Source organism: Rattus rattus, chromosome 1, assembly GCF_011064425.1.
Source record: "Rattus rattus isolate New Zealand chromosome 1, Rrattus_CSIRO_v1, whole genome shotgun sequence".
NCBI classification, from domain to species: Eukaryota; Metazoa; Chordata; class Mammalia; order Rodentia; family Muridae; genus Rattus; species Rattus rattus.
The window spans coordinates 248,364,595-248,387,880 of NC_046154.1; the positions used below are offsets into that span (position 1 = coordinate 248,364,595).

Here is a 23,286-nt window from a genome sequence, read left to right on the forward strand (position 1 = left end):
GGAGGGTATGGGAAGGCAGTCGAAAATACTGGGGCTTACAGGCAGGAGAGTCAGTAGGAGCAGGTAGGACAAAAGGACAACAGAAGTAAAACGTAGTTAACTTTATTCTTCTTAAACCACAAAATAGAGTCTTTGGTTGTACAAACATCACTAGTTACAGTCTCGCCACGAGATCCCGGCTATGGGGGCAGTTAATCAGAAGCCATAACTCCTGAGGGGTCTCTTTAAAATGCTAACACCAAGGCTAAAAGACCTGGGGTAGGGGAGGTGATGAAGCTGGCAGGCTCCCCACCCTAAGTCTGGGGAAGCACCTGGCCCTAGGAGGGCACAGGGCCCAGGCCCCGGCGTCCTGGCCGCATGGCCCGACGACTACTGCATAGCGTCATGTCTTCAGGGCCCACAGTGCCAGGTGAGGGCCTGCCAAGGAGCACCAGAGCCACCTCTCCATCTTCTTCCTGTGGGCCTGGTAGAGAGGGGAGGAAGGCCATGGCATGAACCAAGGGTGGGCAGACCTCTGGGTGCTCAGCACTCACCCCAGACAGGTGACAACTCACCAGGACTGGGAGATGGGTCCAAAGTCCTCAGCTCCTCCACGAAATCTGGTGACTGATGGGGAGACAGGCTGGTCAGGGCAAGTCCCAGACCTGCCTGAACTTACCCATGCAGGCGTGGCTGTCTGGGGCTAGGCCCACAGAGCCTAGGTCATGGTCAGAGCACACTGGGCTGACACCAAGGTGTGTAGGAAGGCCCCACACACAGGAAACAGAGTAGGAAGCACACAGAAAGGAGTGGAGGAAGGCAGGTGACAAGCAAGGATGGGGAGGTAGGAGCGTGCAGATGGACCAAGTGGCCCCCAGTACCTGGATGTCATACACAGGTCTGGAAGAAGGCAGGGCTGCGAAGGCCCTGTAGTCAAACTTCTTTCCAGACAAAGGCTTGAAAAGACAGCATGAGGGGAAAGGCAGAGTGCAAGGGAGGTGAGGCTGGTGGGAAGTCTAGAGCCCTGCTGCCTCAGGCCACAATATGGGGAAGGGTCCTAGATGTAGGTTTCTTACCAAGCGTCCAGGGGAGGTACTGGTCTGGAGGCCAAAGTCTAGGAGAAGGAGAGAGCGTTAGGAGTTCTCGCAGCAGGTGGAGCCCTCCATTGGCCCCCCGGAAATACATACCTTCTAATGGTGTAGGTGATGGTGTGGGTGCAGGTGAAGGGGCCTCAGCCAGCCGCTCCAAGGGTCCTCTCTTACCACGGCCTTCCTGGGACTTGCTGAGGACCATCTGTGCACGGAGGGCATCCTGCTCCAGAGACTTCATTCTGTGGAACCAAAGGGGATGATGCTGAATGGACCTTGTGTGCGTGGGTAGGGTCTGAGAGGGGGTAGGGAGGCACTCACCTGGCTGCTCTCCACAGTGCTCGCTTCTCGGCCTCTAGAGCCCTTCGCTCTGCAGGAGACAGGGCCCGCTCTGGGGCGGGCAGCTCAGGGCTCTGCATACGCAGCCGCTCCTGATGACGTCGCTCAGCTTTGGCTGTCCTCACAGGGGCGCTGCCTCCCAGGGGTGTGGGTGAAGAGGGGCTGAGGCTGAAGGAGCAGCAGGACACAGTGTGGGAAAGGAGATGCAGCAGCCATGCCAGGTGTGGGGCTCAGCCTCCTGTACTCACCCTCCTGCATGGCTTGGCCCGGCCCAGGGCTGCTCAGCCTCCTGCTCATCATCCAGGGACTCCCTGTCTGAGGCGAGTCCCGTGTCAGGTCCTGAGGTTACTGCCTCTTCCCGAAGCATCTGTGCCCTCTTCTGCTGCAGCTTGCGAGCTATGGACAGGCAGGCAGGCAGGCAGATGCATCAGACAAAGCTTGGTCATCACTCTACCCAGGCCGCTCCTCAAGTTAGGGTCCTCACCTTCCTCCTCCTGCATCTTCCGCAAGTCGTCAGCACCCACCAGGGACACACGCTTTGGGGGACCCTCTGCTTGAGGCACCCGTACCTCCAGCTCGAAGTACTTTTGTCGTTCACGGAAGGACAGCTGCTCTGGGGAGGCTGCAGGACCAGGTGTTGGAGGCTAGAAGGGGAGCAGGCCCTCAGTCTTGACTGGTATTTATCTCGGGGCACTCACCTTGGGTCCCCACTCTATAGAGCACACAGTGGCAGCAGGGTACACTGCACACACCTGGGTAGCACTGTTCTCAGGAGGATGTACGGTGGGCACAGCTGCGAAGGCCCTGTACGCCTGCTTCACATTGGCTGGCAGTTCGTCAGGGGAAGGCGGCTGGGGAAACACCCACAAGTGAGGCTGCGGCAACTGTCCCAGTGTAGTCACTGCCCAGACCCAGCCGCGTATCCTCCCACCGCCTCTGACCCACCCCGATCCTGCTCTGGAAGGAACTTTGCTACCCTCACCCACTATGGAACAAGACACTCACAGAACAGGGACCATCTCTGCCCCTGGGGGCTGGGGAGTCCCTTGGCCAGGCCTGAGCCAATGGCTGGATCACCCCCGGTTTTGTCTGCAAAGGTGAAGGGGATGGTGGCAGAGGAGGAGAGAGGAGTCCAGGAGGGAAAGTGGGGAAGATAAGAGGGGTGGGGGGGGGAGAGAGAGAGATTGAGAAGAGAGAAGAGAAAAGAGCTGGAGACAAAGTAGGCTAACAAGGGGACACTCACCCAAATATCTATCTTGGCATGGTTGAAGCTAGGAGCTAGGCTGGGAACAACCCTGTGCCCACCCACTCCCACCCTATAACGCACTGTCAGGAATGCTGTTCCATGAAGTGGGGAAGTTGGGAGTAGGCGGGACCCTCAGACAAGGACAACTGTACAGAAAAGATCTTATGCTCGTCTTGTGGAACACTTGACTCCAGCAGGGTCCCCGCCTTCATCAAGGCCAGGTTTAAACAGAAAGGTATCCCTGGACCAAAAAAACATAGGACAACACCCCCCAAGGGACCCTGCATGCCAGTACCCATCTGCTGCCCCAGTGGGGCACCATTAACTGGGATGCTCACTTGCTGACTGCCAGGGGAAGAGGGGGCCTCAGTCATCTTCCCTCCAGTGGTCGCACAGGGTCCCTTGAGGAAGAGGGCAGTAGTTGGGAAGGAGAGTCACTTTGGCTAGCAGTGTACCAGGGAAGAACAGGTCTAAGCATTTATCCTGGCAGCATAGAGACAGCTCCTGTGTACCCCACCCTGACCACAGTCCAGGGATGCCACCAGTTAGGCTTGGATGACCAGAAGGCCTCCGTACAAGGCCGGACAGAAGTGTTCCTGGCCCTTTTCTGCTCTCCCCAGGGCCTAGGCTGGACAGTTAGGTGCCTGCTCACAGCAGCGGGTTACTGCCAAGGGTACAGCCCTAAGTTTCCAAGGAGAGCTGGGAACAGATGAACAGACTGAAACCAGATAGTTGGGACCCAAAAGCCCACCCATCACCAGTACCTGACCCAGGCTTTGTTCTCAATGAGCCAGAGAAGCATCTCAGCCTAGACCTGTACCCTTTCTCAAACCACGCTGGCTTCTTTGCTAGGGCTGCTGGGGAGGGGAGTGATGGCACCCAAAAATCCCAATGTGTTACTTCCATATCCAGGCCCTTCCAGACCCTTCCCCATCTCCCCACTGCTCAATGTCCTGGCCAAGCCCACCCCTTAAGCACTCACATTCTGGCAATGATCTCCCAGCATCTTCTGGGAATGAGAGTTCTAAAAACCTCCCGGAGAACAATGAGGACCAAATGTCCTTTCTGCCTATCCTCAGGCCCACAACTGTCTTGAAGGCTACACCCTAGCTGAGGCCCGAGTGGCCACTCCCAGACCAGCTGTTGGTGCCGCATCTCTCCCACCCACAAGGCCTCTTTCCACAGCCTGCAGCTGCTGCTCAGCCCACCCGCTCCATGGTGACCAAGTACACGAGAGCCCTCCAGGATGGTTGTGAGGAATGACAGCTGCCCCGTCTTCCCAGCAGCTTCCCTGCAGCAGGTTAAGCTCTGCGGGGCCAAATATTTGGGGGAAGATACTAGGAGGAAAGTGATTAGGGGCTTTCAGAGGCTACCCTCTTTGCACCTATGAGAGCGAACCATAGCAACTGCCACAAAGTTAGGTCAAAAGCTTGACAGACAAGGGCTGGACATGGAGGTCAGAAGTAGGGTGCTTGACTACTGCACTCAAGACGCTCATCTTGTATCCCCAGCACTGCCAAACAAGAGCAACAAAAATCTCAAATGTGGCCTAGCTGGGAGACAGAGCTCCAGCTCTGACATGGACAAGCCATGCCTGACCCAAGACAAAGGCTCTCTGTGTGATGACCTTGGGACTCAGGCAGCTGCAGCAGCTCCCACAGGGAAGGCAGAATAAGGTTAAGGCAAAGAGGAGACTGACAGGCAGATGATAGGTTAGGGCAGACAGGCCAAGGCGAGCAAACATCAGAATGCACCACTCACTCTTTGCAAACTCCCAGCACTGGGCACAGCAGCCAGGACACGGTAATCCAGCTTGAGGGGCTCTTGATTCCGACCCTGGAGAATAGAGTGGACCACAGTGCTAAGAGATTTATGTTCCAGGGATGTCCGCCTGCCACTTTTGGGATCTGTGCAATGTCCTGACAGGAAAGGCTACCCAAGGCTCAGAGCTGGGCCCGTGTGGGACTCACCGTGGTCTCTGCAGACTCAGGCTCCCAGGGTAGGGTTTGACTGGCCAGCTCTTTCTCCTGTAAGCACAGCAGACATGGTCAGGAACTTGTAGATCAGAGCCAGTCCCAGGTGTCAGCCACTTTTATCCTGACCTTGCCTGGGCCTTCAGGACTCAGCTCCCGGTCAATGGATGAAATGCTTTCCAGACTGTTCCTGTGGCCAAGGCCTGCTGCAAATGGGTTGGCTATGACACCTGGGGACACCTGAAATGAAAGAAGTAGGCTGAGAGAAGAGACCTGCTGGCAAGGTCCCATTTCTGAGGCAGGCTGAGGCCTGGACTCAGGACTCAGGACCCCACATCCTCAACAACCTGTTGGTCTACCCACGACCCTTGTGTACCTGTCCCCAGCATTCCAGGGACAAAGAGTAGTTGTGGTCCTCGGTTCATAGAGTCACTGTGGATGTCAAACATGTTTGCACATGACAGCAGTGTAAAGCAGCTATGCTCGGTCACATGGCTTGGCATGGGGATAAAACAAGCTGAGTGTGGTCACTCTGGGAACAAAGGAGGAGTGGCCATTACAAAGGGGTTTGGAAAGGAGCAGCCAAAGGCTTGGCGGCAGAATGTCACTCCCAGATGGGTAGGCTGCACTGAGAATGTGGAGTCTGGGTGCTGAGTAAGACTTCACAGACACTGTAAGGGGAAATTTAACTGGCTCTGGACTGGAAATGTGGGAAGGTGGGGGGAATATGGGCACTAGATACACGTGAGTGTTTGCGTATGAATGATGCTGGCCAGGGAGCAGGTACCCGAGAGCACACGTCCTGGCCTAACTGTGCTCAGATGAAGGGTAAACACAGGTGACAGAAGTGTGTGACACTACCTGCCTTCTACCCCACGAAGAACAAGGGACTAGCTCAGTCCTCTCTCACCAGGAGGACAGGAGTAGGAGGCAGCAAAGTCAAAGGCAAGATAACAGCACATGGCTGCCATGAGCGGTCCTACTCTGCAGTGTGGCCACAGACACAAACCTGGCTGCTCAGAGAGCACTGAATGACAGACTCAAAGCACAGAGCAGCTGCTCACAGCTGGGAGGACGGAACGTGAGGCCAAGAGTGACAAGCAGGGACACAAACAGCACCAAGTGTGTTTACAGAGGTCCACTGAACACACGAGCAGCTAAACACAGAGAGCAGGGTGACTAGAAATAACAACACTGGGTAAAAACAACCATGATGGTAGACGAATTGGCCCTCAGACTCCGACAAAACGACTAGATCAAACCAGATCAAACAATAAACAAGGTGTCTCCCTTCTTAATTTCCAGAATAATTTAGTCAAAAAGACACTGGAGAGACCCAAGAGAGACAGGCTCAGTGGAGTGGGAGGGACTGTCACACAGAGGGACTGAGCAGAAAGTAAAAACAGCAAGGATGAGGAAGTCAGGTTTCCCATGTCAGAAAAGGCCATTTGAGTATGAAAGCTGACCTGTGGTGTTGACTGGAAAGATGGACAATGCCCTACATGACCTGAGGCTTCCTATGGCCCCAGAAATAACCACAGTAACTACTCACACACTGTCCCGACTCTGGCCACAATACCCCAAGAGCACTGCACTAGACCTTGGCTTCTAAACATCACTGCTCACTAAGAGAAGTCAGCACTCCTGGGGGAGCAGCCAACCCCACAGCTGGGCAAAGTGTGGGACAAGCCTGAAAGTCAGGAAGTGCTCAAGGCAGATGGATGGATCACAATGACCCGGCCCAGCTGATTCCGTAAGACACTACTGAAATAATGTGACTATTAAAATAACCCTGACTGAAGAGGTAGATCAGCCGGAAAACCAACTGCAGGGGACCTGGGCTCAGTTCCCAGCATCCACATAGAGGCCCATACCTGTCTGAAACTCTAGTTCCAGGGGAATCCTAAGCCCTCTCTGATTTCCATGGGCTCATGCATGCATGTTGTGAACACACATTCATGTAAGCTAAACAAAACATCCATGCATACAAGATGATAAATCTTTAATAAAACAAAACTATGACGAATACATAGTACGCCTGTGGAAAGGCAAGTCTGGGCTGACGGGCAAGAAGATGGGAGCGAGACGACACTATCAGGACGGAGCCAGTCCTTAGGGCAAATGCTCAGGGACAGGCACAAGAGCAAGATGTGAGGACTCACTCACGCACCAACACAGGCGTTCAGACTGACTGGAGGGTGAGGACAGGAGAGGCAGGTGTTCTTCAAGGTGGCTTTAGCCGGGGCGGGGGTGGTGAAGCAGTTTCTACTGTGGGCATCACTGCTGAAACCACTGCCAAGTCACAAAGCCCTGAGTCCAACCATTGCAAGTCAAGCACCATCTGGATTGGAAAGACAGGCCAGTGTGATGAGAGAGATGACCCACAGGGGAGCGTTAAAGAAGCAAAAGTATTATCTTTACACCAGACACACGGGAAAGCAAAATAAAGTTCCCTTTGAGAAACCGTATGACTGAGGCCCTCTAGGGCGGTACTGAGATGGGGGTAGCTTGAGCTAGCCTGTGACATCCCTTTCGGGACCCACCAGCTGCTGTGGGGAGTCGGGAAGTCCAAGAGCTGAAGGTCTGACAGCAAGTGAGAGCCTGCACCTAGGTACCCTGCAGGGGCCTGAGAACACCAGCCCTTAGCACAGGGCAGGCAAGTCAGCCAGCACCCAAAAGCCTGAGAGCAGAAAGGCTCAGAACAAGCCACTAAACAGCGGGCAAACTGATCCCACAGGTCAAACAGGCCCGGATGACTCAAGTGGGTATTTTGAGAAAAGTGCCTAGCCAGTAAGGCAGCTAGGTGGGGAGTCTGGGGGAGAAAAGCAACTCCTGCCAAGACTGACAACCTGAGTTCATTCCCTAGGACTGACACAGTGGAGAGAAGCAACTCCCACATATGTCCCTGAGAGGACCAGGACAAGACACTTACTGACTTAGGACAGGAAAACAGTTCAGAAACATTGTAATTGTAAGGAAACCATCTGCTCCATTGTTAGTGTTCAGTCAGCTACCTGCAGCCTATCTGAAGAAAAGCTGGGAAGACACTGGGCAACAGTGTCCACACTTTTAATCCCAGTGCTCAGGAGGTAGAGGCCAGCCTGATCTACAGAGCTGAATTCTGGGGCAGCTACATAAAAGAAACCCTGTCTTTAAAAACTTATGGGGAAGGGGGAAAAAAAGAAAAAGGGGAAAAAAAAAAAAAAAAAAAGAGTGGAAAACGCAGGACGCTACTCTCACAGCCTTCCAGAGGGAAAGTTTCTGTAAGAAAAACTGCTGAGAACTGAACGAAGCAGAGAGGTCAACTAACCTGGGCCCATGGAGGCTGACAGAGACTGAGCCACCAACCAAGGAGCATGCAGGGGCTGGGCCTAGGCTCCCTACACACTTACAGCCGCCGTGCAGCTTGGTCTTCATGTGGGTCCTCTACTAACTGGAACAGGGGCTGTCTCGGACTCCGCTGCCTGGCACTGGATCCCCTCTCCTACCTGACTGCCTGGTTGGGCCTCAGAGGGAGAGGATGTGCCCAGTCCTGCTGGGACTAGATGTCCCAGAGAGGGGTGGTCCCCAAGGGAGAGGGACTTGTAAGGGTGGGGTGGGGAGGGGAAGACTGTGATCGAGAGTAAAGTGAAGAAAAAAATTATTGAAAAAGAGAAAAAAAGAAAGAAAGAAAAGAAAAAAAGAAAAGAAAAGCCAGCTGGGCATGGTAGCGACCAATTTTAATCCCAGCACTTGTGAGGCAGAGGCGGGTAGGTCTTGGTGAGTTCAGCGTCAGCCTGGTCTACATAGTGAGTTCCAGGTCAGCCAGAGCTACACAGAGAGATCCTGCCATTTTAAAAATGAGGACAAGAACAGAGCCTATACACAGCCCTAAAGGAAAAGCCTTAATTCATAAAATCTGTAAATGTTTGCAACCAAAGCATCCATTCTAAAAGGGAAGTAAAACCACAGGCTGGAGGTGCTGGCACACAGACCTAACGACCACTGAGAGGGTCTTAGGGGACTGCCAACCTCGGCTACAGTGAACCTGTTTCACACAAACTCTGGAGCTAGAAACACCAGGAAAAAGCTTAGTGGAAGTAAAACAGCTTCATGCTGGGAAGCACAAGAGGGGTCTGAGGGCTAACAGTGGAGTTCTGTGGAGCCCTCCCTAGTATGGGCGAGGCCCTGGATGACTGGTGGGGAGTCACCACCACAGACTTAGGAAGGCGGTGTGCACTTGCAACAAAAGAGCAGCCAAGGCATCCTGAGATGGGACAGACGGAGGGAACCGTGGTCACAGCAGATGCTGCTGTGGGCAGGAAAGGGCTCCTCAGAGGCTCTTGGTCAGCTGCCCAGGGCCCACAGCTCCTCACTAGCCTTGTTCTTCAGGCAGGATTCAGATGAAGGTCCAGCTAAGACAGGCTTTGGCAGGACTCTGCACACGTAGATAAGCAGCTGCTTCCCTACACTCATGAGCCACCTAGTACTGTAGAAAAGCCTGGGTTACAACACCAGGGACCGGATGCATAGCCCAGGGGACCCAGGACCACACCAGCCCTCCAATACTGAAGTTCCTGCTCTTTCCAGAGAGCTTCACTCTGAACTCAAGAACTATAGTCTGAACGAAGCAGCGCCCTTTTAAATACGTGTGCTAGTGTGGGGAGACGAGAGCACATCTTCTCTAGGACTTCCCCAGGACACAGGATTCCCCTGGGGAGAAGGGGGACGAGGGAGGAGCACCTTACACAGGCTCCATCTAGTCCAATATCCACCTTGATGGGAAGACAAAGGGTAACGTGTGTCCCATCCAAGTGAGGCTCACAAGCTACTCCTGGATAAAGTGCAAGAGTGGTACCCAGAGGTTATCTTTCTGCCAGCATCTGCCAGGAAGTCACTAATCCAAAGATTCACTGCAAAAGAAGACCAACCAACCTAGGATGGCTGCCTGCCCCTAAGGTTGAAGGAATAAAAGTGACAGGGAGTGGTAATAGAGATGCCAACACACTGGAGACCAGCATGGCTCCCAAGGATGTCTGGGAAGAGCAGGCAGCCAGTGCACATAAAGATCCCTCCAAGACTTCCTTGCACCTACAGGTGAAGATGTTGAGGGGTCCCAAGGACTGCAGGGAGAAAGCAGGACAATGAGGAAGCATGAACCGGGAGAGGCTAGAGGGAGACTTGTCCAGTGTTTGCCTCCCGGGCCTACGCCTAGTTCTGATGGCTGGATACTCTGGTTCTGCTCCAGGGTGCAAGAGAGCAGACGTTCTACCCTGTGCCAGTGCCCTATGGCATACAGAAAGAAGCCAATAACCAGAAGGTGGGAGTAAGCTCCTCCAAGGGACTGCCAGAGGGGCACCGTAAGGGTCAGCAGAGCTAGGAAGCTGCCTTCCTGCTTTGGTAGGTTAGGTTCAGGGGACTCTGAGCAGGGCTCCTTGTCCTTCCTGCTAGCTGCCACATGCTCTCAAGTACTACCTTCTCAGGACCTGATCACACAGGGACAGACACTCCCACCTCTGCACTGCCTACCTGCCCAGACCAGAGTCTCCAGTACAGTGACCAGAAAAGGACCTACTAAACACAGCACCCACCATTCCTACAAGCTCAGTACTTTCCAGACTGAAGCAGAGAGACTGCAGACTATGAAGGTCAATGCTAGGACAGCACCTAGTCCCCAGGGTAGGCAACTAACCTCCAGGGCTGTGGTGGTGCTGGTGTCAAAGCCATCACAGACAAGCACGGTGAGGGTGTCACCCACGCTGCGCAGCAGCTGCACCGCCTCAGCATGCGTGAGGCCCAGGAGGCTCTGTTGGTTCACTTCTAGCAGCCGCAGCCCCACACGCAGCCGCCCGTCGCGCCCGGCAGCTCCTGTAGGGCTCACCTGTAGGGAGAACAGTGTGAGGCCAGCACAAGGCACCTAACCATGGCCTCAGGAAGAAAGCCCTCACCTTGGAGATAAAGATGCCCTCATCTGTAGGATCACAGGGGTTCCCCGCATGACCCTTGGCGCCTCCTCGGATGCTGATACCCAGCTTCTCTCCAGGGGCCTTCTGGATGCAGAGTTCCCGCATGCCTGGGGGTGGTGGGTCCCTCCGTACAAGCAGACACAGCTCCAGGCAGGGCCTGAGCAGGGCACTAACTGCCTCCTGATGTGTGGCCTCCCGAACATCCTGCCCATTCACTGCTAGGATGCGGTCCCCAACCCGAAGGCCACAGCGAGCAGCAAGGCCCCGAGGAAGCACCTGTGGGGGAGGAGAGCGAATCCAGTAGACCAGGCTGTACTGATGGCTGCCCCAAGTGCCTGGGCTGGCTGCTTCTTGTAGAGTTGCCTGCCAGGCCTACTTACCTTGGAGATGAATACACCAGGATCCTGGACACCAAACGGATGGCTGGAGTGATCAGAACCTCCTACAATGCTAAGCCCCAATGGGCCACCAGCCCTGGGCAGGCAAATTTCCTGGGGACATAGGGTGGAACTCAGTCAGAACAGGGCAAGGATTAAACGGACTAACATAGTGGCCATGGGCTCTGCAAGGATGGGATAGATGGGCCTATGCTGCCCTACCTACCTACCTGCCAGGCAGTCTGCTACCCAGATATGCACACAGCCTGACATCTATACATCCTTATGGACTACAGCATGCAACAGAGCAGGCTGCGGATAGAAGATTATGCTAGGACAGATGGCAAACACCATGGAGGCTGACTAGGACACCTTAGCTTCTTGGGCTCGTGTAGGAAGGCTGTGTACTGAGGTGTCAAGGACACCACAAGCAAACAACCCACAGAATCCACTAACCAGGGCTCCGAAGAGCTCACAGGGAGCCTCAATGGGTCTCACTTAGGTCCTTTGCATGTTATGGTTGTGCAGCTTAGTGTTTTTGTGGGACTCTTAACAATAGGAGTGGGGGCTGTGTTTGACTCTTTTGCCTGCTTTTGGGACCCCTTTCCTTCCCTGAGTTGCCTCCTCAAGTATTAATGTGAGGGGATGAGCCTAGTCTTATTGCAACTTGATATGCCATGTAGACTTGGTTGCCATCCCTGGGAGACCTGCCCTTTCCTGAAGGGAAAAGGAAGGAATGGATGGGGCGGGGAGAGGGAAAGAGGTGAGGGAGAAACTGGGAGAGGAAACCACAGTTGGGATGTAATATATGAAAAGAATTAATAAATAAGAAAAAAAAAAAACAAACCCTGAAATTTAAAAAAGAAGAAAGGCCGTGGACTACTTTCTGCCTGGAGTAGCCATTCCACTTATGACCAGAGGATCCTGGGAGGGCTTTTGCTCTCCACCTGGACGCAGTGGACATGGAGCAGGCTATGGGCAGGTGTCTCACCTCCACAGGGTATGGTCCTTCCAAGGCAGTGGCCAAGAGGCTAGGGGACAGTCTAGGTAGCAGAGGTTCTCCGGGGATGGCAGTGGTCATGGTAGCAGCAACAGTAGCAGTAGGGGTTGAAGAGGAATGTGGTGGGGGGCTGGGTGGATAAGCCCCTCCAGTCTCCCTCTCCAGAAGCAGGGAGATGGTAGGGGAAGCAGCAGTCAGCAGGGAGACAGCATGATCGTGCCGTGCCTCAGTCATGTCCACTCCATTGATCTGCAGGGACACTCATGTCAGAGAGGGTAAGCAAGACAAACAAAAGGCACTAGTCAGGCCATACCTGGCCTCACTCACCGAGAGGACACGGTCGCCAACCTGTAGAGTGCCTGCCCGGTGGGCAGCCCCTCCCTCTGCAATGCGAGATATAAAAATGCCCTGTAAGGACAGAGAAGCCACACTGAAGCCATGATGATGGAAACCTGGCCTGCCTCTGCTCATCAATCAGGGATAGCTCCCTCTCATCCCAAGCCACTGTCTCACCGCATCGCCAGCCCGGTAAGGTGTGGAGCCCTTCCCACCAGCAATGCTGAAGCCCAGCCCCTTTTCACTGCGCACAAGACAGGCGGCGTGGCGCTGGCGGAGGGGTACAGGAGTCTCTGGCTGAAGCAGGGGCAGGCGCAGGCCCCCTCCCCGCCACTCCCGGGGACTATAGTCATCTTCAGGGCGGAGGGGGGTGATGGTGACTGCGTTCTCAGGCTCCACCATTCTTTCCCTCCACACTCGCATTTGCACAGCAGCACCGGCCCCCCGAAGTGCTTCCACAGCCTCATGGTGTTCTGCATCTTGCAAGGCCACACCATTCACCTGTGGGCCAGAGGACAACGGCCGTGGAACAAGCCAGCTTCCAGGCAGAGCCAGCCCAACACCAGACTGTGTGCCTATGCTTTTTATGTTTTTTCCCATGCTGTGGTCCAGGCTAGCTAGCCTCTACTGATGCCCACCCTCATTCTCAGCAAGTGTCATCTGCCGAGCAGAGAACAGATAATGTATTAGGTTGCCAGCTCCACACGCTCCTAGGTAGAGCCCGGACCAGAGCTGAGCAGGAGAGCAGCGGCTTCCTCTTTAGAAGCCCAAAGCCCTTTCCTGTCTCCACAGGAAGGTCAAAGCTTTTCTGGGAGTGCTCCAATGGCAAGCAGCCAGGCAGAAACCTCCAGGGCTTCCACAGAGGGACCAAGTTCCTACCAGACTACTGAGGCCTAACCCCACCAGGCTGCTTAGAATTGCCTAGTGCCTCTTGTCTAGCTTGAGGACTGCTTCTTTTTTTACACCCTATCCTCTGTAGAACTGGGGATTAAACTCAAAGTATCATGCATAGTAAATCTGTGATCTACCACTAACCTATATCCCTAGGCCCAGATGGAGAGGGAACTCGGCATGGAGGACTTCTAAGCCTATTGTTTAAGAACTCAATAACTTTACCCAGTTATCTTTGGGCCCTAGGCTTCTGGATGGGGAAGATAGGACGTTCTGATTAGGACAGCCAAGTGTCTCAAAAATCAGGACTACGTGGACCTTGGAGGGCACAGCTGTCCCTTGCCACAAGGCAAGGGGGTCACTACTTACCTCGAGAAGTTTGTCACCGACTCGGACTCCAGCACGGGCTGCAGGACCCTCCTCAGACACTCGAGAGATGAAAATGCCCTAGAGGACAAGCAGAGGAAGGTACCTTCTCCTTATAGGTGTGAAAGGTGCAGAGGCCACCGGGCAGCAAGACAACTACTTTCTACAAAGACATCCCTGGCCTGCCCTCTGGAGAGGATGCAAAGACCAAACACATGGAAAAGGACAGTGGGCTTCTTGGCCCAGAGGGCTGTTCTCAGCTACTGGGAAGGCTTTAGCTCATGAAGCTAGAATACAAAAGTCAAGCTTGGAAGAGACTTTTTTTGACCCCAGAGCTGGCATGAGAAAATGGGGAAGGAAAACCTGTCTGTAGAGGGAACAGCTCAGCTACCCTGTTAGCTGTTCTCAGACTCCTAACATCCTGCTCCATGACCACCCACTCATGTGTTCAGTGCCCTGGAGTGACCTGCGAAGCACATTCTAAAGGACACTAAGCAGGCCATATGGTGTTGACCACTGATTCCCTAAGAGAAAAAAGAAGTTCCCTGAGACAAGAGGGGCAGGTGTGACAGGAGAGCTCACGGAGACTGGTCACTGACAGACAGCAGCTGCTCACCTCATCGTCTCCTTTGTAGGGGGTAGAGCCCTTTCCCCCTGCGATGCTGATGCCCAGGCCCCCTGTCTGCCGCACGATCGTGAGTGTTAACTGGAAACAAGAGTGGACATAAAGTCTGAAAAGACCTAGGACACCCTGGTGACTGCAGCAGGAAGGGTTGGTGTAGACAACTGCATTCAGTTCAGCCCTGGGTCTGTGCCACTTGGGTAGCAGAGAGAAGCAGGGAGGCACCTGCGATCCAAAGGCAGGCACAACTTCTGTGAGCTAGTCCATGCAGTATGAAGCTAGCTGTCTTCCAGAAAGTGAAGCCTGGCCTTGTTTCTATACATAAAGATACCTCAAGGTTCGCAGTAGGATATAAAAATGGCCCCATAGTTCCACTCATCCCCTACAGGGCAGGCTGCCCCAGTGTGTAGACATGCTTGTCCTGTCAGGGGACCAGGAGGCCCTAGGGAAGTGGAACCAGAACCCCAGTTCTGTGGCAGCTGTCAAGAACTCTTCTGGGAGAGGGTGTGAGTTGGAGTCATGGAGGTAGGGAGAAGTGAGAGCCCGCAGCCCAGGAAGCAAAAGTCAGCAGCAGCCCCGGGCCCAGAGCAAAGAGCAGCAGCGAGCAGTACAGACCTCTTCCTCCTCAATGCGAGCAGGCTCTATCAGCAGGTTATTGGCCTGGTCAAACGACACCCCCTGTTAGGACAGGAGCAGCGAGGCATGCAGGTTAGCCACCGCTGGGACTGCCACCACCTTCCCCAGCCCTCACCATGAGTGGACAGGACAGAGGAAGATCCAGTCAAGCCCCTGTGATCTGGGAACTGCCACCACCTTCCCCAGACCTCACCATGAGTAGACAGGACAGAGGAATATCCCATCAAGCCCCTGTGATCTGAGTCAGGGCCCCCACGTTTGTAAAATCATGAGCATTTCTGCAGACCACATATATGGTGTGGTTTGGCTGGCTAGGATGAAGACTCCAGAGGGCCAGGTTTATTCCTGGCTGTCTCTGACTTAAGTCCAAAATTATCCCAGAGATCGTATACAACAGCCTATACTCTTAGGGAAGGAGTTGGACTTTTAATAGCTGGGGCTTTCTCTGGCCTTGAGGAGTCCTCAGTGAGTAGGTAAGCTCTTTTTGAACCATCAAAATCAAACACGAGGATAAGAAAGAGATGCCACTGTCCTACAGATTTGCCTGGATCCCAAAAAGACTTGACAAGGCACAAGAGCTTCTACCAGGCCCACAGGATGGGCCGTGGGCCAGCAGCAAGGCCTTAAGGCTGGTCACTTCCTGAGGCAGGAAGGATCGCGAGAAAGCCAGCAGCTCCTGAGGAGGGCCTTGTTCATCCCAAACACAGGACACAGAGGGACCCCTGGGCTCCCACCCTGCCGGGCAGACCCAGGGAGCTGCCAAGACCGTCAAAGATCAATGGCAGGGACTCCTTGGACTAAATGGCAAGCATATGTTGACAGTAAGGCCAATCACAGCAAACACATTCATTACCCTTCTCCTGACACCAAGGAGTCTGGACCAGGGTCTGACCCGTGTGCCTGTCAGATTAGGGCTAGAAGTTCTCCATGCTGATACCCACCAGGTTCCAAAGCAGCCTGCTAACAAGCCAGCAGAGCCTGGGTCACATAGAGGTATGACAAACCTTGACAGAGGGAGCAGAAGCCACAGCCTCTTCTTTGTCATCTTCTTCCGTGCTGGCCTCGCCTTCTTCTTCATCCCTGTTCTCCTCCTCCTCTTCCTCCTCATGGGCTCGAGGAGCCCAAGGTGTGTGTGGGCCATTGTGCCAACCCGCAGTGGGGCCCTCCCTGTCTGTCTGCACCCCTTGCAGCAGGGCCACAACAGCTTCGGGCTGTGGGAGCTTAGAGATCTTGAAGTGCTTCTTGTAGTGGGGTGTGTCTTTGCGGATGAGCCTCTGCCGGCCACTGGGCAGCGGCCAGGGAGCCTCGGGCTGTCCCTCTTCACCTTCACCATCTTCCCTAGGGATCAGTGTGTCCTCTGCAAAGTGCACTGTGGGCTAAGTGGGAAGAGAGATGAGGGTGGCAGCTGGGCCCTAGCTCAATCCTCCCAGGGCCCAGCATTAGCCCTGCAGGTTAACAGCTTGAGGCTGACCTGTTCTCTGCTGTACATGTACATAGAAGATTCACTGCCAAGATCAAAAGATGCTGCTCTTCCCAGACACACATGGTAATGCAAATGGAAACTTAACCACATGGAAAGACCTAGCAGGGGAGCATTATATTGGGACTAGTAACGTGAGGGAGGGATAGCATCTAGGGAAAGCCCACAGGTACTAAATCTGATAGTACTGAGCTTGGCTGAGAAGTGAAACCTACCCTACCCCGGAACCTCTTTCCCAGGAACCTTCAGGACCACTACCCCACTTTGCAAAACTGCCTGAGGAAGCCCTTAAACATCTCATTATTGCTCAACCAGTAACTGGTGTGGCCCCAATCACACGACTGGCTCTGGAAGACACATAGATGAACAGTACTGACCCCAGAAAGCCCTTCTGCCCTGCGGGCTTTCTTTCTGTTTGCCCTTACCTCATTATAGTCTTCCTCTGGATACTCTTCCTGACCAGGCATGGCCTCTTGCTGGCCTAGCCCTTGTACCTCAGCCGGGAGGGTCTCAGGTTCACCATCAGAGGCTGTGCTTGCCGACGGGACAGAGTTACCACTCAAGGCAGACTCTGCGCTCAGCCTCCTCTCCTGCAGCAAGTGGTGATGTCAGGCTGCACAGAAGTTTGTTACCCAGAGGCTACACCCATGTGGCAGATCTCTACTAGGCTTCCTGCTGCCCTGGTTGTAAGAGCCCCAGCAGGCTCCCTTCTTGCCATTGCTCCCAGTCTGAAATCCAGTCAGGCATAGTCATGGGTTCTACGGCTCAGACCTTGGCAATGTCTTCTCCCACATTCAGGAGAATAAATACAAAGATACCAGGAGAACATAAACCTGAAATGAGTTCTATTCCTACAAAGTTGGGAAGTAGCCACGCATAGTCAGTGTACGCCCTGTTTGTCTAGCCACTATGTCTAGGTACCTAGAAATATGACACAGCCCCAGTGATAGAAGCTTTGTAATAAGCAAATGACCTGCCCTGTTCTAACACCTAACCCCTTCCCAGGTACATGTGGGAAAATGAAGGTAACAGAGCCTTCCTTCAGCCCAATCCCTGGTCCACCCCCATCTTTTGCCACCATGGCGTGCCTAGCATTTGGCCCTGGGAAGCCCTAACCCTGGCTCTGCCTCACTCCCGACTCCACAGGGAAGGACTACATGAGGTCCACCCACCTGTACCTTCTGGCCAGCACAACCCTCAGCCACACCTGCCCGTGTGGTTCCAGTTCCGCTCACCAGCTCTTCTCCAGGCCCCGCCCCCATGAAGCCTCTGCCTCACGGCTCCCACTGCCAGGATGGATGGACACCCATGGCTGCTCATCCCTTCCTGCCTACCTCCTCTGAAGGTGAGGGTGGGCTGGGGTCAGGCTTGCAGACGAAGGCTTCGTTCCGGCGCTCCTCAATGCCCCTCTTCATCACCTTGAGCTCACTGGGATGAGGTGTGGCCCTACGCTGTAGGCCCTGCCATGGGGACAGGGATGAGGAACAGAGGCCGGGAAGGGGTCAGGCAGGGGTAGGACAGAAGTGCACAGCCCACAGTCCCCACCCCTCCATACCCGCTTCTCAGCTGCAGCTTCCTCAGCATCTTCTTCACCTTCAAGGGGGTCCTCAAACTGGATGACACTGACACGGCTCAGAGGGGCATCACTGCAGCTCTCTGAGGGACTGCTCTGCTGTCCAGGGTCTTCTGTGGGAGGCAAGAGTCAGAGACCCATGCTGGTCTCTCTACTTCACTCACCCACCATTCAAGGCTGAGCCAAGAGCAACCTACCGAGACTTGGCAAGGGCTGCTGGGGCAGCAGGTAGCAGGTAAGCACCTTTTCACCAGTTTGGGCATCATCCTCGGTCTGGAAGCGGAGCATGGGTTGTGCCTGGTTCTCAGCCAGCCACAGTGCCTTGAGGTTGAGGTGGGTGAGCGCAAACGGCAGACTCCGCAGCCTGGAGACCAGGCAGGCATAGTCAGCACACATAAGGATGCCGCCTGGACCCCAGGAGTCACACGCACACTCACCGGTTCCCAGCTACGTCAAGCACATGCAGCTCAGCTGTATGGGCAAGCTCAGGAGGAAGGACAGCCAGGCGATTGTCTCTCAAGGAGAGGACACTAAGGGCTACGCAGCCTCCGATTTCAGGTGGCAGCACCTCAAGATGATTCCGGTCCACATTAAGGTTCGTCAGTTTGGTCAGTTTGCCCAGAGAGCGGGGTAAGGCCTGGCCAGGAAAAGGAAGGAGCTGAAGCTGACAGAAACCCCCTGGGGTAGGAGGAAAAGAGAGGCCTTGGGAAAGTAAAGGTCTCCTTTAAGGTAAACTCCCTAGTTCATTGGTGTTCCCCATAGCCCGTAGGAACTATGGTTAGGGGATCTAGACATAGAACCAGTTGGCACCCTGTCCCCCTCTCCCCCACTTAAGGACAGCGTATACCCTGCCAGGCTACTTGAGACCTCAGACTGTCCTCTCTGACTCTCTCCCATAGCCACCCAGCCCAATCTACCAAGGTCATGTTTCTGTGACCCCCTCCACTACTCACACCTGCTCGTTCGTTTCCATACCACTCTCTTCTCTCACCATGAGTGGGTACCCCCCACACAGGAAAATTCCACACCATCTCTTCTCTTACTACCATGAGTGTGGGTATCCCACACACAGGGAAATCCCACACCACTCTCAGCCTGAGACTAATACCACTACAGACATCTCTAGTTTGGGCCCTAGAACTTCTGTTCACCCTAGTTATATGGAGCACACACGCTCCTGTCCAATTTGCCTTTGCCTTCTACCCAGTCCTCTCTGAGCCCATACTGCATGTCTGAAAAAGCATACCCTGAGCTCTTTAACCCTTATAGGGTCCGAGGCAATCTCATATGCCAGTGAACTCTTTCTCCTGACTAAGAATGCCCCAGCAAGCATCTCCCCTGGGATAAGCCGCTGCCATCAGGTGCTTGTGTTGCCCCTACATATTAGCACTGACTGCACTTATCACACCCTAAGAGGCTCTGTGCCTCAGGGCTGCCAGCCCTACCGTTAACAGGTTCTCTGTGAGGATCAGTTCCGAGAGGTTCTCACAGTCCCCTATGGCCTCAGTGACCTCGCATAGCCGGTTCTGGTCCACCTTCAGGATAGACAGCTGCTTCAGCTGACCTGGCATCAAGGAGACATGGTGACTAGATTGAATCAGGTCAAGAGCACTTGAGTATGTGGGTTCTCCAAATGGACACAGTCTGGTTCCACATTCCAGCGACAGCGGTTTCTCTGAGTACTCTAAGATCTCCTATGCTCACCACACCCCTACCCTTCTTACTGTAGACCTGCTCAGCTTCCAAGACTCTTCCCTACCCACTGACCCCTGCAAACCTATATTCTCAACTCTTGTCATCACAAACTACCTTGACACTTGAATAGTAATTGGATGACAGGGTATCTTATCTCAGCCTTATCTTACTTAACCTGCCCTCTTTGGATACCTCTAGCCTAGGTCAAGTCAGGTCCTACCTAAGCCCCCACTTGGCACCTCACAAGGCCATTGATGAGAGTGGCAGTCCCCAGGACCCTCTGGGCACACTGACCAATGCCCTCTGGCAGCCGCTGAAGCAAGTTCTGGGAAAGCAGCAGATCTGTGAGCAGTGCCAGCCCACCCAGCTCCACGGGTAGCTCCTCCAGCCTGTTCTCTGACACGTCCAGGCATACCAGCCGCCGCAGGTTGCCTAGCTCCTGAAGACAGACAAAAGGTCAAAGGGCAGCAGGTAGGGGGATAAAGACAGTCCCACCCTCACTTACCGGGGGCAGCGCTGACAGTTGGTTTCGGTCTAGCCACAGCTCCCGTAGGTTAGGCAGAGCCCCCAGAGTGTCAGGCTGCAAAGAGGGACAAAGACAGGAGAAACCAGTGTGAAACCCTCTAGGAGCAGCTGTTCCACACCACACCCATGCTTCCCCAGGCAGCCCTCACTGCACCAGCACTTCCAGGTCATTGCCTCCCAGATCCAGCTGTTCTAGCTTCACAAGGAAAGACAGGGACCTATGGAAGAAAGAAGGTCTGGATGTGGCCACTCAGCTCAAGCCCCAGCAGAGCTCTGGCACAGTCGGGGTGGGAGGCCCCAAACTTACGCAGGGAGAGATTTAAGCAGGTTCTCCCGCAGTTCCAAGGTCACCAAATTGGCCAGGCTGAAAGAGACCAAGGGCCAAGGCTGAGGAAGGCAGGGCCAAGACAAGTACTCCCTATACACAGATCCACTCATCAAGGGGACACTCACTTGCCCACATCTCCAGGCAGTGCCTGCAGGGACACATCATTCAGAGCCAGGTGAGCCAGGCTGCGCAGCTGTGTGAAGCCATCGGGAAGCCTGGGGAAACAAAGTAGCAGGCCTCAGATACCCACCAAAGAGTTCTAGAACCTCCCACGGCTGACCCCCACTATGGGGTGGCACTTACCTGGAGAGGGGGTTCCCGCTGAAGTCTGCAATCTCCAGAGCCTTACAGAACTTTATGCTCTCGGGTATCTCAGGGATATCTGAGTGTGGAAAGGGTTTGCCATGAGGAAGGCCCACCTCAGGAGCTCCCGGGAACTCTCAAGCTCCACCCCATGTTCACACAGAGTGCCACCCTGGCCTGCCTGCCTGCCTGCCTACCATTCCGGGACACATCCAGCTCCACCAGTTGCATGAAGTTAGCCACTTCAGGAGGCAGCCGCTGGATCTCGTTGTCACTGAGGCCCAACTTCCGCAAGTTCAATAGCCGGAAGAAGGGCTGTGGGTAGAAGAAGATGTGAGTGGGTGAACAGGCTCTACAAAGCAAAGCCTTAAGGGTAGAGAAGAGTTTGTAAACCAGGAAATAATGGCCACACAGTCCTAGACCTCTGTGTGTCCCAGGTCACACAAGTTTCTGGGGGGTCTAGACATGATACCCAGTGTGCTGAAAAACCAGACAAAGAAACCTGAAAACGCACCCCTGCCCACCTGATGCCTGGTCTCCCTCGTGTCATTTGTCACTGTACCACTGCTGTTGTGTAATGATCCTCTGTAACTGCTGAGCGGGACTCTCCTGAGATACCTGCAGCGTCAGATCTATCCTGTCATCTCTCAGCAGAGAGCCCACCTCACTGTTACCTAGATGTCACCCAGATAACATGCCCCAGGTGAGACATCATCAGCTCCCGAATGCATAGTCCCTGCCCCTCTGCCCTCTAGGTCACTCTCAGTATCCTACCTACTACCCAAACTACCTCTTCTCAAAGAGCTTGGAGCTCTTCAGGAACCCCAACAATGAACAAGAGTTGGACAATGAACGGCAAGAGCTTGACAAAGACAGAACAACAATTAAAAACACCAGAGAGCAGTGGGGTGGGTTGTAGGTGGTACACATCTTTAGTTCCAGAAGAGACAGGTAGATCTCTGAGTTCTAGGCCAGCCTGGTCTACAGAGTTCCAGGATAGCCAGGGCTACAAAGAGAAACCCTGACTCAAAGAAACAACAGAATAAAAACGCAGCAGCAGCAACAATAACAGGCACTAGAGAGGAAACAACAACAGCAACAGGCACCAGAGAGGAAACACAAGGGCAAAATATCGAAGATTCACACATGGATACCATAAAGAACAGAGCTGTCACAAATACACCCAGAGTGCCACGGGCCGTCAAGAATATCAGACCACTCAGTCCTCTATCTCAAAAAGTAAGTCCTTCGTGACCTGCCTCCTTTGGTCTTCTTTCTAGTGTGGCCTCGGAACAACAACAAAAAACCCCAACAACAAACCGACAGGAAGGAACACAGACAGTGAGAGGTGGGCTCTCCGCTGAGAGATGACAGAATAGATCTGACACCGCAAGTATCTTCGGAGAGTCCCACTCAGCACTGCAACCCGCCTCCTCCCCAAACGAAGGCAGGACACAGTGCAAGAAAACCAAGTCCCTATCCTTAAAGCAGCCCAACAAGCAGTAACAGTTGCTAGCCCAGGTCCGCCTCGCACCCTGAATCCATCCTTCCTGTGCTCTCACGGGTTTCTCTGTTGGCTCCCCTTTTAGGTTCAGTATCCACCCAGTCCCCAGACAGGCTGCCACCAGGTGCCAACACAGGCGGCTGGGGGAGGGTGGGGCTGGCTGGGGCGGGGCTCTGACCAGTAGGAACCTGCAGGGCCGGCTGGAGGTTGCGGTGCCTAGCCCGGGCAGCTCCTGCTGAGGTCTGCTCTAGCCGGCTGCCCCAGAAGTCATACACTACCCAGAGAACTGAGCGCGGGGCAGCAGGTGCGGCGGCTACTCACCTTAGGTAGCTCGCGCAGCTGGTTGGCGTCGAGGAGCAGCTCCTCCAGGCTACGACTGTAGCGGTAAATCTCCTCTGGTACAACCTGCAGCGAGCAATGCCGCTTATCCACCGACTCCACGTGCCGGTTGCAACGCCAGAGCGGGATGCACTTCAGCATGATGCGGGCCGGCAGTGAGCGCGGGCTCGGGAGGCGCTCGGCGGGCTCGGGCCGGGGGGCGGGGCTCGGCCCGCATGAGCGCCGAGCGCGGGCGGAGCGGCGCGCGCGGGGGGGGGGCAGCCCGGACCCGGACTGCGGCCGGGGTCGGCGCTAGGCTCGGCCCGCGTTCAATACGAGCTGTAGGCTCGAATGGCGGCACACAGCTGGCAGCGCGGCCTGACCCGGCAGCGCTTTCTTAGGCGGTGGGGGCGCGGCGGCGGCTCCGCATCCCGCCCGGCCTGCTCACCTAGCAGCTCATCCGCCCGCAGCACCGCAGCCGGAACCGCCGCCGCTGCCCGCGACAACCGCCCAGCCGCGTAGCCCGCCGGGAAGCCTAGGCCCGCCCTCTCTGCTCAAAACTACAACTCCCAAAGGGCGCCGCGGCATCTCCGGCGACCCGTAGCAGTCTCGCGCAGGGCATGTCGGGACTTCCGGGCCAGTTCCGGCATGACCCATAGTAGCAGCTGTAATAACTTAAGATTCCCAACCGCCCGCAAAAAGCTCTCGGTCCTGGATACTACAGATCTCGGATCCGGACTGCTCTCAGCGATATTCACGTAG

General features: G+C 54.7%; 1 protein-coding gene across 3 annotated transcripts; it reads right to left on the bottom strand.

Moving 5' to 3' along the window:
- Nucleotides 1–86: 86 nt before the first annotated feature.
- Nucleotides 87–23,043, bottom strand: Scrib (scribble planar cell polarity protein). Of its 3 annotated transcripts, XM_032917137.1 has the most exons (38): nucleotides 22,528–23,043; nucleotides 20,900–21,017; nucleotides 20,703–20,781; nucleotides 20,525–20,614; nucleotides 20,379–20,435; nucleotides 20,226–20,289; nucleotides 20,052–20,126; nucleotides 19,841–19,985; nucleotides 19,297–19,415; nucleotides 18,289–18,488; nucleotides 18,049–18,215; nucleotides 17,834–17,964; nucleotides 17,613–17,738; nucleotides 16,704–16,868; nucleotides 15,803–16,174; nucleotides 14,778–14,840; nucleotides 14,157–14,246; nucleotides 13,544–13,621; nucleotides 12,461–12,784; nucleotides 12,275–12,355; nucleotides 11,939–12,196; nucleotides 10,951–11,061; nucleotides 10,553–10,846; nucleotides 10,297–10,485; nucleotides 4,755–4,865; nucleotides 4,623–4,679; nucleotides 4,414–4,488; nucleotides 2,991–3,053; nucleotides 2,412–2,495; nucleotides 2,159–2,257; nucleotides 1,891–2,050; nucleotides 1,655–1,802; nucleotides 1,389–1,574; nucleotides 1,167–1,309; nucleotides 1,056–1,093; nucleotides 861–935; nucleotides 555–606; nucleotides 87–463 (listed from the first exon to the last, which is right to left on the bottom strand). In XM_032917137.1, exons 1-38 carry the CDS (start codon nucleotides 22,684–22,686, stop codon nucleotides 318–320), a joined length of 4,992 nt encoding a protein of 1,663 aa, XP_032773028.1. In that variant the 5' UTR covers nucleotides 22,687–23,043; the 3' UTR covers nucleotides 87–317. The 3 variants fall into 3 exon arrangements, with proteins under 3 accessions (XP_032773028.1, XP_032773018.1, XP_032773037.1); XM_032917127.1 differs by lacking the exon at nucleotides 2,412–2,495 and having other exon boundaries at nucleotides 22,528–22,786; XM_032917146.1 differs by lacking the exons at nucleotides 861–935; nucleotides 2,412–2,495.
- Between the last annotated feature and the right edge of the window lie 243 nt (nucleotides 23,044–23,286).

Coding starts and splice junctions, on each gene's coding strand:
- Scrib (XM_032917137.1), bottom strand. CDS start 22,686: ATGCTGAAGTGCATCCCGCTCTGGCGTTGCAACCGGCACGTGGAGTCG. Junction 12,356..12,460: donor CTTACCGGGCTGGCGATGCG/GTGAGACAGTGG, acceptor CTGTCCTTACAG/GGCATTTTTATATCTCGCAT. Junction 464..554: donor GGACCCATCTCCCAGTCCTG/GTGAGTTGTCAC, acceptor CCTCTCTACCAG/GCCCACAGGAAGAAGATGGA.